The sequence below is a fragment of the Mustelus asterias genome, chromosome 2 (assembly GCF_964213995.1).
Source record: "Mustelus asterias chromosome 2, sMusAst1.hap1.1, whole genome shotgun sequence".
In the NCBI taxonomy this organism is placed as follows: Eukaryota; Metazoa; Chordata; class Chondrichthyes; order Carcharhiniformes; family Triakidae; genus Mustelus; species Mustelus asterias.
Genome location: NC_135802.1, coordinates 41,757,474 through 41,770,496, shown reverse-complemented (window position 1 = coordinate 41,770,496; position 13,023 = coordinate 41,757,474). Strand labels below are relative to the sequence as shown.

At 45.7% G+C, this 13,023-nt stretch overlaps 1 protein-coding gene across 1 annotated transcript in view; it reads left to right on the top strand.

The window, feature by feature from the left end:
* Positions 1 to 13,023, top strand: part of LOC144503259 (myosin-IIIa-like) — a 159,092-nt gene that overhangs the window by 59,134 nt on the left and 86,935 nt on the right. The window contains exon 3 of the mRNA XM_078227691.1: positions 4,189 to 4,323. Coding sequence (XP_078083817.1) covers positions 4,189 to 4,323 — 135 coding nt within the window. The remainder of the gene's footprint in view (positions 1 to 4,188; positions 4,324 to 13,023) is intronic.

The window sequence follows — 13,023 nt, the reverse complement described above, 5'->3', positions numbered from 1 at the left end:
ACTACACCTCCAATCTTTGTATCATCAGCAAACTTGCTGATCCAATTGACCACATTATCATCCAGATCATTGATATAGATGACAAACAACAATGGACCCAACACCGATCCCTGCGGCACACCACTAGTCACAGGCCTCCACTCAGAGAAGCAATCCTCCACAACCACTCTCTGGCTTCTTCCATTGAGCCAGTGTCTTATCCAATTTACTACCTTCCCATGTATACCCAGCGACTGAACCTTCCTAACTAACCTCCCATGAGGGACCTTGTCAAAGGCCTTGCTGAAATCCAGGTAGACAACATCCACCGCCTTCCCTTCATCCACTTTCCTGGTAACCTCCTCGAAAAACTCTAATAGATTGGTCAAACATGACCTACCACGCACAAAGCCAAGTTGACTCTCCCTAATAAGTCCCTGTCTATCCAAATATTTGTAGATCCTATCCCTTATCACACCTTCCAATAACTTGCCCACCACCGACGTCAAACTTACTGGCCGATAATTTCCCGGATTTCTTTTGGAACCTTTTTTAAACAACGGAACAACATGAGCCACCCTCCAATCATCCGGCACCTCCCCCGTGAATACTGACATTTTAAATATGTCTGCCAGGGCCCCTGCAAGTTCAACACTAGCTTCCCTCAAGGTCCGTGGGAATACCCTGTCCGGTCCTGGGGATTTATCCACTCTGATTTGCCTCAAGACAGCGAGCACCTCCTCCCCTTTAATCTGAAAAGGTTCCATGGCCTTCCTACCAGTTTGCCCTATTTCCGTAGACTCCATGCCCGTTTCCTCAGTAAATACGGATGCAAAAAAACCATTTAGTATCTCCCCCATCTCTTTTGGTTCCATACACAGTCTACCACTCTGGTCTTCAAGAGGACCAATTTTATCCCTCACTATCCTTTTGCTCCTAACATACCTATAGAAGCTCTTTGGATTTTCCTTCACTCTCTCTGCCAAAGCAACCTCATGTCTTCCTTTAGCCCTCCTGATTTCCCTCTTAAGTAGCTTCTTGCACTTTTTATACTCCTCGAGCATCTGATCTGTTCCTTGCTGCCTGTACATTTCATACAACTCTCTCTTCCTCTTAATCAGTGTTACAATCTCCCTCGAGAACTAAGGTTCCTTATTCCTATTTACTTTGCCTTTAATCCTGACAGGAACATACAAACTCTGCACTCTCAAAATTTCTCCTTTGAAGGCCTCCCACTTTCCATTTACATCCTTACCAGAGAACAGCCTGTGCCAATCCACACTTCCCAGTTCCCTTCTCATTTCATCAAATTTGGCCTTTTTCCAGTTCAGAACTTCAACCCGAGGACCAGATCTATCCTTATCCACGATCAGGTTGAAACTAATGGCATTATGATCACTGGATCCAAAGTGTTCCCTCACATTATCTGAACTATTGCTTCGTTAACTGCTTCGTTAAAATCAGTTATGAGTCTTTAACTGCCTGTCTTGGGTAATCTTGAACCCTAAATCTTACTGCTGCATTTAGAAATTGGACAACCCTTTGGGTCATTGACAAAATGTATCTCCCAATGGATCATATCAAACAGCTCGTCCTTTCAACTGTTCACAACAGGCAGAGTGTTGACTGTACTCAACTTGTCTATGCTTGTAAATCACAGGACATAGTTTTTTTACTCATTCGTGGGACATGGGCGTCGCTGGCTGGCCAGCATTTATTGTAAGAAGTTTAACAACACCAGGTTAAAGTCCAACAGGTTTATTTGGTAGCAAAAGCCACACAAGCTTTCGAAGCTCTAAGCCCCTTCTTCAGGTGAGTGGGAATTCTGTTCACAAACAGAGTTTATAAAGACACAGACTCAATTTACATGAATAATGGTTGGAATGCGAATACTTACAACTAATCAAGTCTTTAAGAAACAAAACAATGGGAGTGGAGAGAGCATCAAGACAGGCTAAAAAGATGTGTATTGTCTCCAGACAAGACAGCCAGTGAAACTCTGCAGGTCCACGCAACTGTGGGCGTTACAAATAGTGTGACATGAACCCAATATCCCGGTTGAGGCCGTCCGCGTGTGTGCGGAACTTGGCTATCAGTTTCTGCTCAGCGACTCTGCGCTGTCGTGTGTCGCGAAGGCCGCCTTGGAGAACGCTTACCCGAATATCAGAGGCCGAATGCCCGTGACCGCTGAAGTGCTCCCCAACAGGAAGAGAACAGTCTTGCCTGGTGATTGTCGAGCGGTGTTCATTCATCCGTTGTCGCAGCGTCTGCATAGTTTCCCCAATGTACCATGCCTCGGGACATCCTTTCTTGCAGCGTATCAGGTAGACAACGTTGGCCGAGTTGCAAGAGTAACTTGCAACTCGGCCAACGTTGTCTACCTGATACGCTGCAAGAAAGGATGTCCCGAGGCATGGTACATTGGGGAAACTATGCAGACGCTGCGACAACGGATGAATGAACACCGCTCGACAATCACCAGGCAAGACTGTTCTCTTCCTGTTGGGGAGCACTTCAGCGGTCACGGGCATTCGGCCTCTGATATTCGGGTAAGCGTTCTCCAAGGCGGCCTTCGCGACACACGACAGCGCAGAGTCGCTGAGCAGAAACTGATAGCCAAGTTCCGCACACACGTGGACGGCCTCAACCGGGATATTGGGTTCATGTCACACTATTTGTAACGCCCACAGTTGCGTGGACCTGCAGAGTTTCACTGGCTGTCTTGTCTGGAGACAATACACATCTTTTTAGCCTGTCTTGATGCTCTCTCCACTCCCATTGTTTTGTTTCTTAAAGACTTGATTAGTTGTAAGTATTCGCATTCCAACCATTATTCATGTAAATTGAGTCTGTGTCTTTATAAACTCTGTTTGTGAACAGAATTCCCACTCACCTGAAGAAGGGGCTTAGAGCTTCGAAAGCTTGTGTGGCTTTTGCTACCAAATAAACCTGTTGGACTTTAACCTGGTGTTGTTAAACTTCTTACTGTGTTTACCCCAGTCCAACGCCGGCATCTCCACATCAGCATTTATTGCCCATCCCTAGTTGCCCTTGAGAAGGTAGTGGTGAGCTGTCTTCTTGAATCTCTGCAGTCCATGTGCTGTGGGCTGACCCACAATGCTGTGGGGGAGGGAATTCCAGGATTTTGACCCAGCGACTGTGAAGGAACGACGATATATTTCCAAGTCAGGATGGCTTGGAAGGGAACTTGCAGATGGTGGCGGTCCCATGTATCTGCTGCTCTTGTCCTTCTAGATGGAAGTGGTTTGGAAGGTGCTGTCTAAGGATCTTTGGTGAATTGCTACAGTGCATCCTGTAGATAGTACACACTGCTACTACTGCGAGTCGATGGTGGAGGCAGTGGATGTTTGTAGATGCGGTGCCAATCAAGTGGGCTGCTTTGTCCTGGATGGTGTCAAGCTTCTTGGGTGTTGTTGGAGCTGCACCCATCCAGGCAACTGGGAAATATTCCATCACACTTCTGACTTGTGTTTTGTAGATGGTGGATAGGCTTTGGGGAGTCAGGAGGTAAGTTACTTGCCTCTCGCCTGCTCTTACGACCACTGTGTTTATGTGGTGAGTCCAGTTGAATTTCTGGTCAAAGGTAATCCCAAAGATGTGGACAGTGGGGGATTCAGTGATGATAACACCATTGAATATCAAAGGGCGGCGGTTAGAGTGTCTCTTATTGGTGATGGTCATTGCCTGGCATTTGTGTGGCACGAATGTTACTTGCCTCTTGTCAGCCCAAGTCTGGATATTGTCCAGATCTTGTTGCATTTGAACATGGACTGCTTCAATATCTGAGGAGTCGCAAATGGTGTTGAACATTATGCAATCACCAGAGTCGGTGAGAACCTGATCACTACTGCTTTAAATACATTTAAATAAAACTATTGGGTTTGGGCCTGGGTAAGTTGCTCTGTCAGTGAGTCAATGCAGATTTGATTGGCTGAATGGCTTCCTTCTGCATTTTAGGGATTCTATAAATAGACAAAGATGGTGTTTTAAAACAGGTAGTGGGTGTTAAATGCCACAGATTGCATGCACTATATTGCATCATTGTTTTGAATATGCACAATTGCCACAACAATTAGACATTAGATAAATGCTAAATGAAATCAGACACTGAAAAATGTTGTCGTAACTGACAGACTTGACACTGGAGATTTTCAGTTTTAAATTAATTTTGTATACTTTTGATGTTAGGATATTGATGAAGAAATCGAGGCTGAGTATAACATCCTCCAAGCTCTCTCTGATCATGAAAACGTGGTCAAATTCTATGGAATGTACTACAAGAAGGATGCAAGGAATGGAGATCAGCTTTGGCTTGTACTAGAGGTATGAATATCTATCTCTGCAAAACCTCCTGTCTGTTATTGTTCCTTACCTGCAACCCAAGGTTTTATTGTGATAGTTATAATTCCACGTGTTGAGATCATTGTATATTTTTAAATAGGTAATGGTAGATGAAGTATTGAACTGGAGAATAGCGAATGTTGTTCCTCTGTTTAAGAAAGGGAATAGAAATGACCCTGGTAATTATAGACCGGTTAGTCTTATTTCAGTGATTGGTAAATTGATGGAAAAGGTCCTTAGGGATGGGATTTACGACCATTTAGAAAGATGCGGATTAATCCGGGATAGTCAGCACGGATTCGTGAAGGGCAAGTCGTGCCTCACAAATTTGATTAAATTTTTTGAGGAGGTAACTAAGTGTGTTGATGAAGGTAGGGCAGTTGATGTCATATACATGGATTTTAGTAAGGCGTTTGATAAGGTCCCCCATGGTCGGCTTATGATGAAAGTGAGGAGGTGTGGGATAGAGGGAAAGTTGGCCGATTGGATAGGTAACTGGCTGTCAGATCGAAGACAGAGGGTGGTGGTGGATGGAAAATTTTCGGATTGGAGGCAGGTTGCTCGCGGAGTGCCGCAGGGATCAGTGCTGGGTCCTCTGCTCTTTGTGATTTTTATTAATGACTTAGAGGAGGGGGCTGAAGGGTGGATCAGTAAATTTGCTGATGACACCAAGATTGGTGGAGTAGTGGATGAGGTGGAGGCTGTTGTAGGCTGCAAAGAGACATAGATAGGATGCAAAGCTGGGCTGAAAAATGGCAAATGGAGTTTAACCCTGATAAATGTGAGGTGATTCATTTTGGTAGGACTAATTTAAATGTGGATTACAGGGTCAAAGGTAGGGTTCTGAAGACTGTGGAGGAACAGAGAGATCTTGGGGTCCATATCCACAGATCTTTAAAGGTTGCCACTCAAGTGGATAGAGCTGTGAAGAAGGCCTATAGTGTGTTAGCTTTTATTAACAGGGGGTTGGAGTTTAAGAGCCGTGGGGTTATGCTGCAACTGTACAGGACCTTGGTGAGACCACATTTGGAATATTGTGTGCAGTTCTGGTCACCTCACTATAAGAAGGATGTGGAAGCGCTGGAAAGAGTGCAGAGGAGATTTACCAGGATGCTGCCTGGTTTGGAGGGTAGGTCTTATGAGGAAAGGATGAGGGAGCTAGGGCTGTTCTCTCTGGAGCGGAGGAGGCTGAGGGGAGACTTAATAGAGGTTTATAAAATGATGAAGGGGATAGATAGAGTGAACGTTCAAAGACTATTTCCTCGGGTGGATGGAGCTATTACAAGGGGGCATAACTATAGGGTTCGTGGTGGGAGATATAGGAAGGATATCAGAGGTAGGTTCTTTATGCAGAGAGTGGTTGGGGTGTGGAATGGACTGCCTGCAGTGATAGTGGAGTCAGACACTTTAGGAACATTTAAGCGGTTATTGGATAGGCACATGGAGCACACCAGGATGATAGGGAGTGGGATAGCTTGATCTTGTTTTCAGATAAAGCTCGGCACAACGTCGTGGGCCGAAGGGCCTGTTCTGTGCTGTACTGTTCTATGTTCTATGTTCTAATATACAATAGGGAACAGGCTTTCTTTGTACCAGTGATGGAGTGACCTTGTAACCCATATGACTGTCTTTCCCAAACAAATGTTTTATTACTTTTAGAATGCTGTCACAACATGAATGATTTATATTTGATTTGTGTTTTTAACATAATAAAACATTCCCAGGCTCTTCACAGGAATATTATTATACAAAGTTTTAAACTGAGCCACATATAAAGTCATAGGGGGTGATCTTACCAAAAAAATTCCTGAGCAAGTATGAAAACAGGAGAAATTCATACCTTTTTTGGGCAACTTAAAAATCGAATCTTACCTGACTTTGCCAAAAAAATCAAGTCAAACTTGGAATCTGCCAGCTGGGGGAGTGGGCAGGGCCTAATTAGCCCAAAGGCTGGCTGATAGCAGCAGAGGGCACCATTGCGTTTGTGCAGATTTCGGTGCTGTGTGAGCACAGAAACGTGTCACTGCCTCCTCCAGCTATAGCCAGCCTCCATGGCCGATTATCTGCCTCTCGCTATGGCAGGTGCCCCGTGACCAATCGGCCCCCCCGCCTGGACCCATCCCCCCCCCCCGCCCAGACCAATCGTCAACCACTCTCTCGGTCTAGATTTATTCCCACACTACCTCCCATCCATCAATGTTGCAAAGTGCGCAGTGGTACCCTCCTAATTCCCCACCTCCTCAGGCCCTGCCCCTTTGGCACTGCCAATGTGCCAGGCTAGCAATGCCAGGGTACCCAGTGGGCAGTGCCAGAGCACCAGGCTGGCAGTGCTGAGTTGGCACTGCCAAGGGGCACCCTCTCTCTGCCCGATCTCCACAGGCCTCCGGTTCTACTGACAAAGATATCACATCTGATCTCCGTTATGGGGACCATATGTGATCCTCGCCGGAGAGAATCTTCCCCGACGAGGTCACAGAGACAAGTGAGCCCAGATTATTCTGTCCTGGGCTCACTTGTAATATTTAAATACTATTTTAAATCTCAACAACGAACCATCCATAAACCTCTGGGGTAGAGAATTCCAAACACTCTCAACCCTTTGGGTGAAGTAATCTTTCATCATCACAGGCCTAAATGATAGGCTACTTATCCTGAGACCGTGACCTGTGTTTCAGACTCCAGTGGAAACAACCTCTCAGTGATAATGTGGCTGAGGTGGAAATCTGAGTGGAGGGATTAAAGTAAGAGCTTCAGGTTTCTCGGTGTCCAGATCACCAACAACCTGTCCTGGTCCCTCTATGCCAAGGTTATGGTTAAGAAAGCCCACCAACGCCTCTACTTTCTCACGAGGCTAAGGAAATTTGGCATGTCTGCTATGGCTCTCTCCAATTTTTACAGATGCACCATAGAAAGCATCCTTTCTGGTCGTATCACGGCTTGGTATGGATCCTGCTCTGACTAAGACCGTAAGAAACTACAAAGAGTCGTGAACGAAGCCCAGTCCATCACGCAAACCAGTCTCCTATCCATTGACTCCGTCTACATTTCCCACTGCCTCAGAAAAACAGCCAGCATAATCAAGGATCCCACGTACCCCAGACATACTCCCTTCCACTTTCTTCCATCAGGAAAAAGATACAAAAGTCTGAGATCATGTACCAACCGACTCAAGAACAGCTTCTTCCCTGCTGCTGTCAGACTTTTGAATGGACTTTCCTTGCATTAAGTTGATCTTTCTCTACACCCTACCTATGACTGTAACACTACATTCTGCACTGTCTCATTTCCTTCTCTGTGAACGGTATGCTTTTCTGTCTAGCGCACAAGAAACAATACTTTTCACTGTATGCTAATACATGTGACAATAATAAATCAAATCTAATCAAATCAATCAACTCAAGAACAGCTTCTTCCCTGCTGTTATCAGACTTTTAAATGGACTTACCTTGCATTAAGTTGATCTTTCTCTACACCCTAGCTATGACTGTAACACTACATTCTGCATCCTCTGCTTTCCTTTTTCCCTATGTACTCTATGAACGGTATGCTTTGTCTGTATAGCGCACAAGAAACAATGCTTTTCATTGTATACTAATACATGTGACAATAATGAATCAAATAAAATCAAATGTGAAGTTCCAGAAAAGATGGGCGCAAATTTGGGAGTTGACAGCAGACTAGATTCAAAACCTTTGGACAGGAAAGAGAGGATGGGGATGAGATGATCATTTGCAGAGACCAAGGAGCCAAAGCTTAGTCTTTTGAGAAGTGGAATAATAACAACAAACTTGAGGGAAGGGAGTTTGAATGGTCATTAGGTTGTTGGGAACAAGATCAAGGGAATGTGAGTTGGGTCTCAAGTACAGGGTGACCGAGAGAGGGCATGAGGGGAGGTAGGAGAGAAATGGAGGGGGCAGCTTATTGGATAGCCACAATTTTATCACATTTGTTGTTGGAGGTGAAAGTGGAGATGAGAGAGAAAAACAAAAGAGGATGGTTTGCAAGGGAGAAAAGGTGCCAAGTGGTAATGTTATATTCCAAGACAATTCTGGAATAATGCTCTGGCAGATAAGAGGAGGACCCAAGACTGCTTTACATAATCGTACTAAAACTGCTGATAAGTGGCTGAACAAGTTTCCATCCAGATCCTTTCATCATCTCCTTTCCTTGGAGTTAAGGTAGCTAAGATGAGAGCCAGACCAGGGGACACAGCCAGGGTGAGAGACTACTGGCTTTCATGGAGGTGAGGGCATTAAAGGTGCAGGTGAGGGTATGGTTGAGCAAATAGGTGGCTGCAGGAAAGTTTGGTAAATGAAGGGCCAAGGATTTTGAAACTACAGTTGAAAATAATTGAATTGGGAGAACGTGTTCTGGGTTGCACATAAAAGGAAGTAGGGTCGAAAGGTTGGGAGGGGATGTGGGCAGAGACCAATACCTTTTTTTGCATTCTTGGCAATGGGGGCATATGGGTGTCATTGGCAAGATCAACATTTATTGTCTATCCTTAATTTTCCTTGAACTGAGTGGCTTTCAGTTATTTCAGAGGATAGTTAATAATCAACCATAATGATGTGGGTCTGGAATCACATGTAGGCAAGACCAGATAAAGATTTCCTTCCCTGAAGGACATTAGTGAACCAATTACATTTTTACAACGATCAATCATAGTTTCATGGTCACCATTACTGAGGCCAGCATTAAAATTTCAGATTTATTAATTGAATTTAAATTTTACTAGCTTCCATGGTGGGATTTGAACCTATGTTCGCAGAGCCTGTACCTCTGGATTGCTAGTGCAGTAACATCACAGCTATGTTAATGTCGCCCCCCCCCCTGTGATCTATCAATGGCCCCTTAAGGGCCTCATCCTGCCTCCGCTGACTGGGGAGTGTGGCACTTTGTGCCAACTGCTGTCAGGCTGGAAAGAGAGCTCGTCCCATTAGAGAGACCCCTCACAAGATTGTAGCCCCCCCTTTGACCCCCCTCCCCACCCATCCCTCCCCACCTCCCCCCATCCCCCCATCCCCCATCCCTCCCCCCCCCCACTCCCCCCATCCCCCCCATTCCCCCCCCCATTCCCCATCCCCCCCCCCCATTCCCCCCCCCATCCCCCCCCATCCCCCCATCCCTCCCCCCCCATCCCCCCCTTTTAGTCTTGCTTCAATAGCTTCTTTCCCTCGGGGTTTGCTTGCAGTCCCAGCAGTGGCCACTGCTCAATCCTGGCACTGCTGGGACTATAGAGCTGCCAGCCAATCAGCTCTCTGGGGCTGGACTTCCTCCCAATGGACGTGGAAGTCTCACTCTGAAACAATTAAGGCTGTTTCTGCATAATACCAGCTTTGGGGAAGCGAGTTATAAGGTTTGTGGGCAGGCAACTGAGTTTTTGGTCTGGGGAAGTACAGGCCACGGAATTTGGTGCCCCATAAAATCCAACCGATCAGCCTGAGCCCGGATGTGGTCCAGGTCTTTCTACATATTTCAATATCCTTCTGGCAAAGAAGATGTTCTGAAACTTGGTATTGCTAAATTAATTGAAATGATGGCTGAATTTTAACAGCCCTTGGGAGATGAACTGGGAGAAAGAGGATTGGTGAAATGGTGAGGGAAGGTAGTAGAAGGGAAGCTGGTATCTCCCTGCCACCATGTTACATAAAGAGCAGTGAGAACCTCGACGGTTCAGCTGCCCATCAAGCTGCCAATTGAGCCACAGATATGCCCAATGAAAGGCCACTTTCACACCCTACTGGCAGTTTGCCAGCATTGGAAGAGTCCATTGCCTCTTGGGGAGTCTAGCAAGTAAACCCTGGTGACCTCCCAGTCAGTTCATGGGAGTGGAACTTTCTGGCCTACGGAGGGGCTTCACAACATCGATAGCCATCACTTGAACCTGACTGCACAACCCCTTCCTCCTCCCAGATCATGGAGGCCTACCTGCCTTGTCCTGGGTCTTAAAAGTAAATGTTTCTCATCTGCGAGGATGCTTCACCCCAAGGTGCCCTCTTCCTTGTCCTGCAACCACAACACTGGCCATTGTTTGTGATGGCAATGTCGAACTGCTGGTGGACTGGGGCGAGGGGTCGCCGCACTCAATTTGACAGCCGTCCCTATGGTGGTCAGCGAACAGGTTGCAGCCAGAGAACCGCCACAGGGTCAGCTGCCATTTTCCGGCAGCGAGACCGCTTCAATGTCGATAAAACTCAGCCTGTTATTTTTGTTTCTTATTTAAGAATATTTAGGCAAGCAGGACTTTATGATTCATGGGCTCAGTGGTGAGTAGTGATTACTGTCTGTAGCACTTCACTCCCTCATTATTTTACTGCTTTTTCACTACTCTGTTATTTCAATTCATCCATTTGTTAGATTTTAGTGTTTAAAGTTGAAGTTTGTTTATTAGTCACAAGTAAGGCTTGCACTAACACTGCAATGAAGTTACTGTGAAATTCCCCTAATCGCCACACTCTGTCGCCTGTTCGGGTTAATGCACCTAACCAGCACGTCTTTCAGACTTTGGGAGGAAACGGGAGCACCCGGAGGAAACCCACGCAGACACGAGGAGAACATGCAAACTCCACACAGACAGTGACCCAAGCCGGGAATTGAACCTGGGTCGCTGGCGCTGTGAGGCAGCAGTTCTGACCACTGTGCCACCCTGCTGCCCAATTGTATCTTGCGCAATTTAATAAAGTATTTCTTATTTTCAAAACCTTTCTTATTAAACCTTTTCATAGCTTCACTAGGAATTAAAATACTCAGTTTAGTTATTGTTCGTATAAATTACCCTCAGTGACTGTCTCAGCAGCTAAAAATCCTCCACCATATGACAAGAGTGACTCACCTATTCCTTCGTGTAGAAGAGATCTTGTAATAACTACATTGTCACTTAACTGGCACAGCAGGAGTGTGCCTTGTATTTTCTTTTATTTGAATTATATTTTAACTTTCAAATGGATTAACACCTCCTGCTGGGCTGCTAAATACCAGGAATTTCATAGACCTATAGAATCCCTACAGTTCGGAAGGAGGCCATTCGGCCCATCGAGTCTGCACTGACAACAATTCCACGCTATCCCCGTAACCCCACGTATTTACCCTGCTAATCCCCCTGACACTAAGGGGCAAATTTAGCACGGCCAATTCACCTAACCCGCACATCTTTGGAGTGTGGGAGGAAACCGGAGCACCCGGAGGAAACCCGCGCAGACACGGGGAGAACGTGCAAACTCCACACAGACAATGACCCAAGGCCAGATTGAACCCAGGTCCTTGACGTTGGGAGGCAGCAGTGCTAACCACTATGCCACTGTGCTGCCCCAGGCGTTTGTTAAAAACAACTCAAGAAGCTTTGAACAAAAAAAGAGAGGACAGAAGGATTTTCATACTGTAAGCACTTTGCATGATATTGTCACATAGAACAAATTCAAGGCCAATCCTTGTTTAGTAATTTTTCACTTTTCAGGTGATTGTGAGTCCAGGGAAACTGTTTCTGTAATCATAGCCACTTGTGTGGAGCTGCAGTGGAAGGCGGAGATGTAAGCCTATGCAGCATTAGATGGTAAATTGCTTGCATTTATTTTGAATCACTTAGTATTAACTCTTAACCAGCTGCATTTTAGACATAAAAGATCCCACAGTGACAGCAATTAGATGAATTTTCAGTTAAGCATTTTTCTGAGTGAGATTATCAATTAATGGTAAATTATGGGTAATTTCTAACATGGTGGGATGGCACAGTGGTTAGCACTACTGCTTCACAGCGCCAGGGATCCGGGTTCACTCCTAGCTTGGGTGACTGTCTGTGCCGCATCTGCACGTTCTCCCCGTGTCTGTGTGGGTTTCCTCCGGGTGCTCCAGTTTCCTCCCACAGTCCGAACGATGTGCTGGTTAGGCGCATTGGCCATGCTAAATTCTCCCTCAGTGTACCCAAATTGCTTCAAGTTACTGTGAAATTCCCCTAGTCGCCACACTCTGGCGCCTATTCAGGTCAAAGCACCTAACCAGCACGTCTCTCAGACTTTGGGAGGAAACCGGAGCACCCGGAGGAAACCCACGCAGACACGGGGAGAACGTGCAAACTCCACATAGACAGTGACCCAAGCCAGAGTGTGGCGATTAGGGGATTTTCACAGTAACCTCATTGCAGTGATAATGTAAGCCTACTTGTAACACTAATAAATGAACTTTAAACTAAACTTTGCCTAATAGGATCCAGGTCGAGGTTTGGCCAAATCACTGGGCCTTCACAGCCAACATTGCCTTTACATGGCACTGTAGAAGAGTCACATAGTCCTGGAACGTTAACTCTCTCCACAGATGCTGCCAGATCTGCTGAGCCTTTCCAGCATTTCTGATTTTATTTCAGGTTTCCAGCATCTGCAGTATTTTACTTTTATCTTTGCATTCACACTCGATAGATTCAGCTTCAGGTGTTGTGAGTTCCTAACTCTTATGGAGCCATGCCAGTGTCTGATTTATGGGCCATGTTTTCAGAAGTGATTGATTAAGTCCATGATTCCTATTGATCCTCACACATTTGGTGTTAACGTTTTGTGACATTGTCATAATTGTATTGAATCTGTTGCTGATTTTGCTTATTTATCTCACTCATTCAGGTGAAATTGGCCTTGGGCAGTAGTGCAGAACAGATAGTGAATTTTCAGCCTATCCTGCCCTATCTGATTTTCT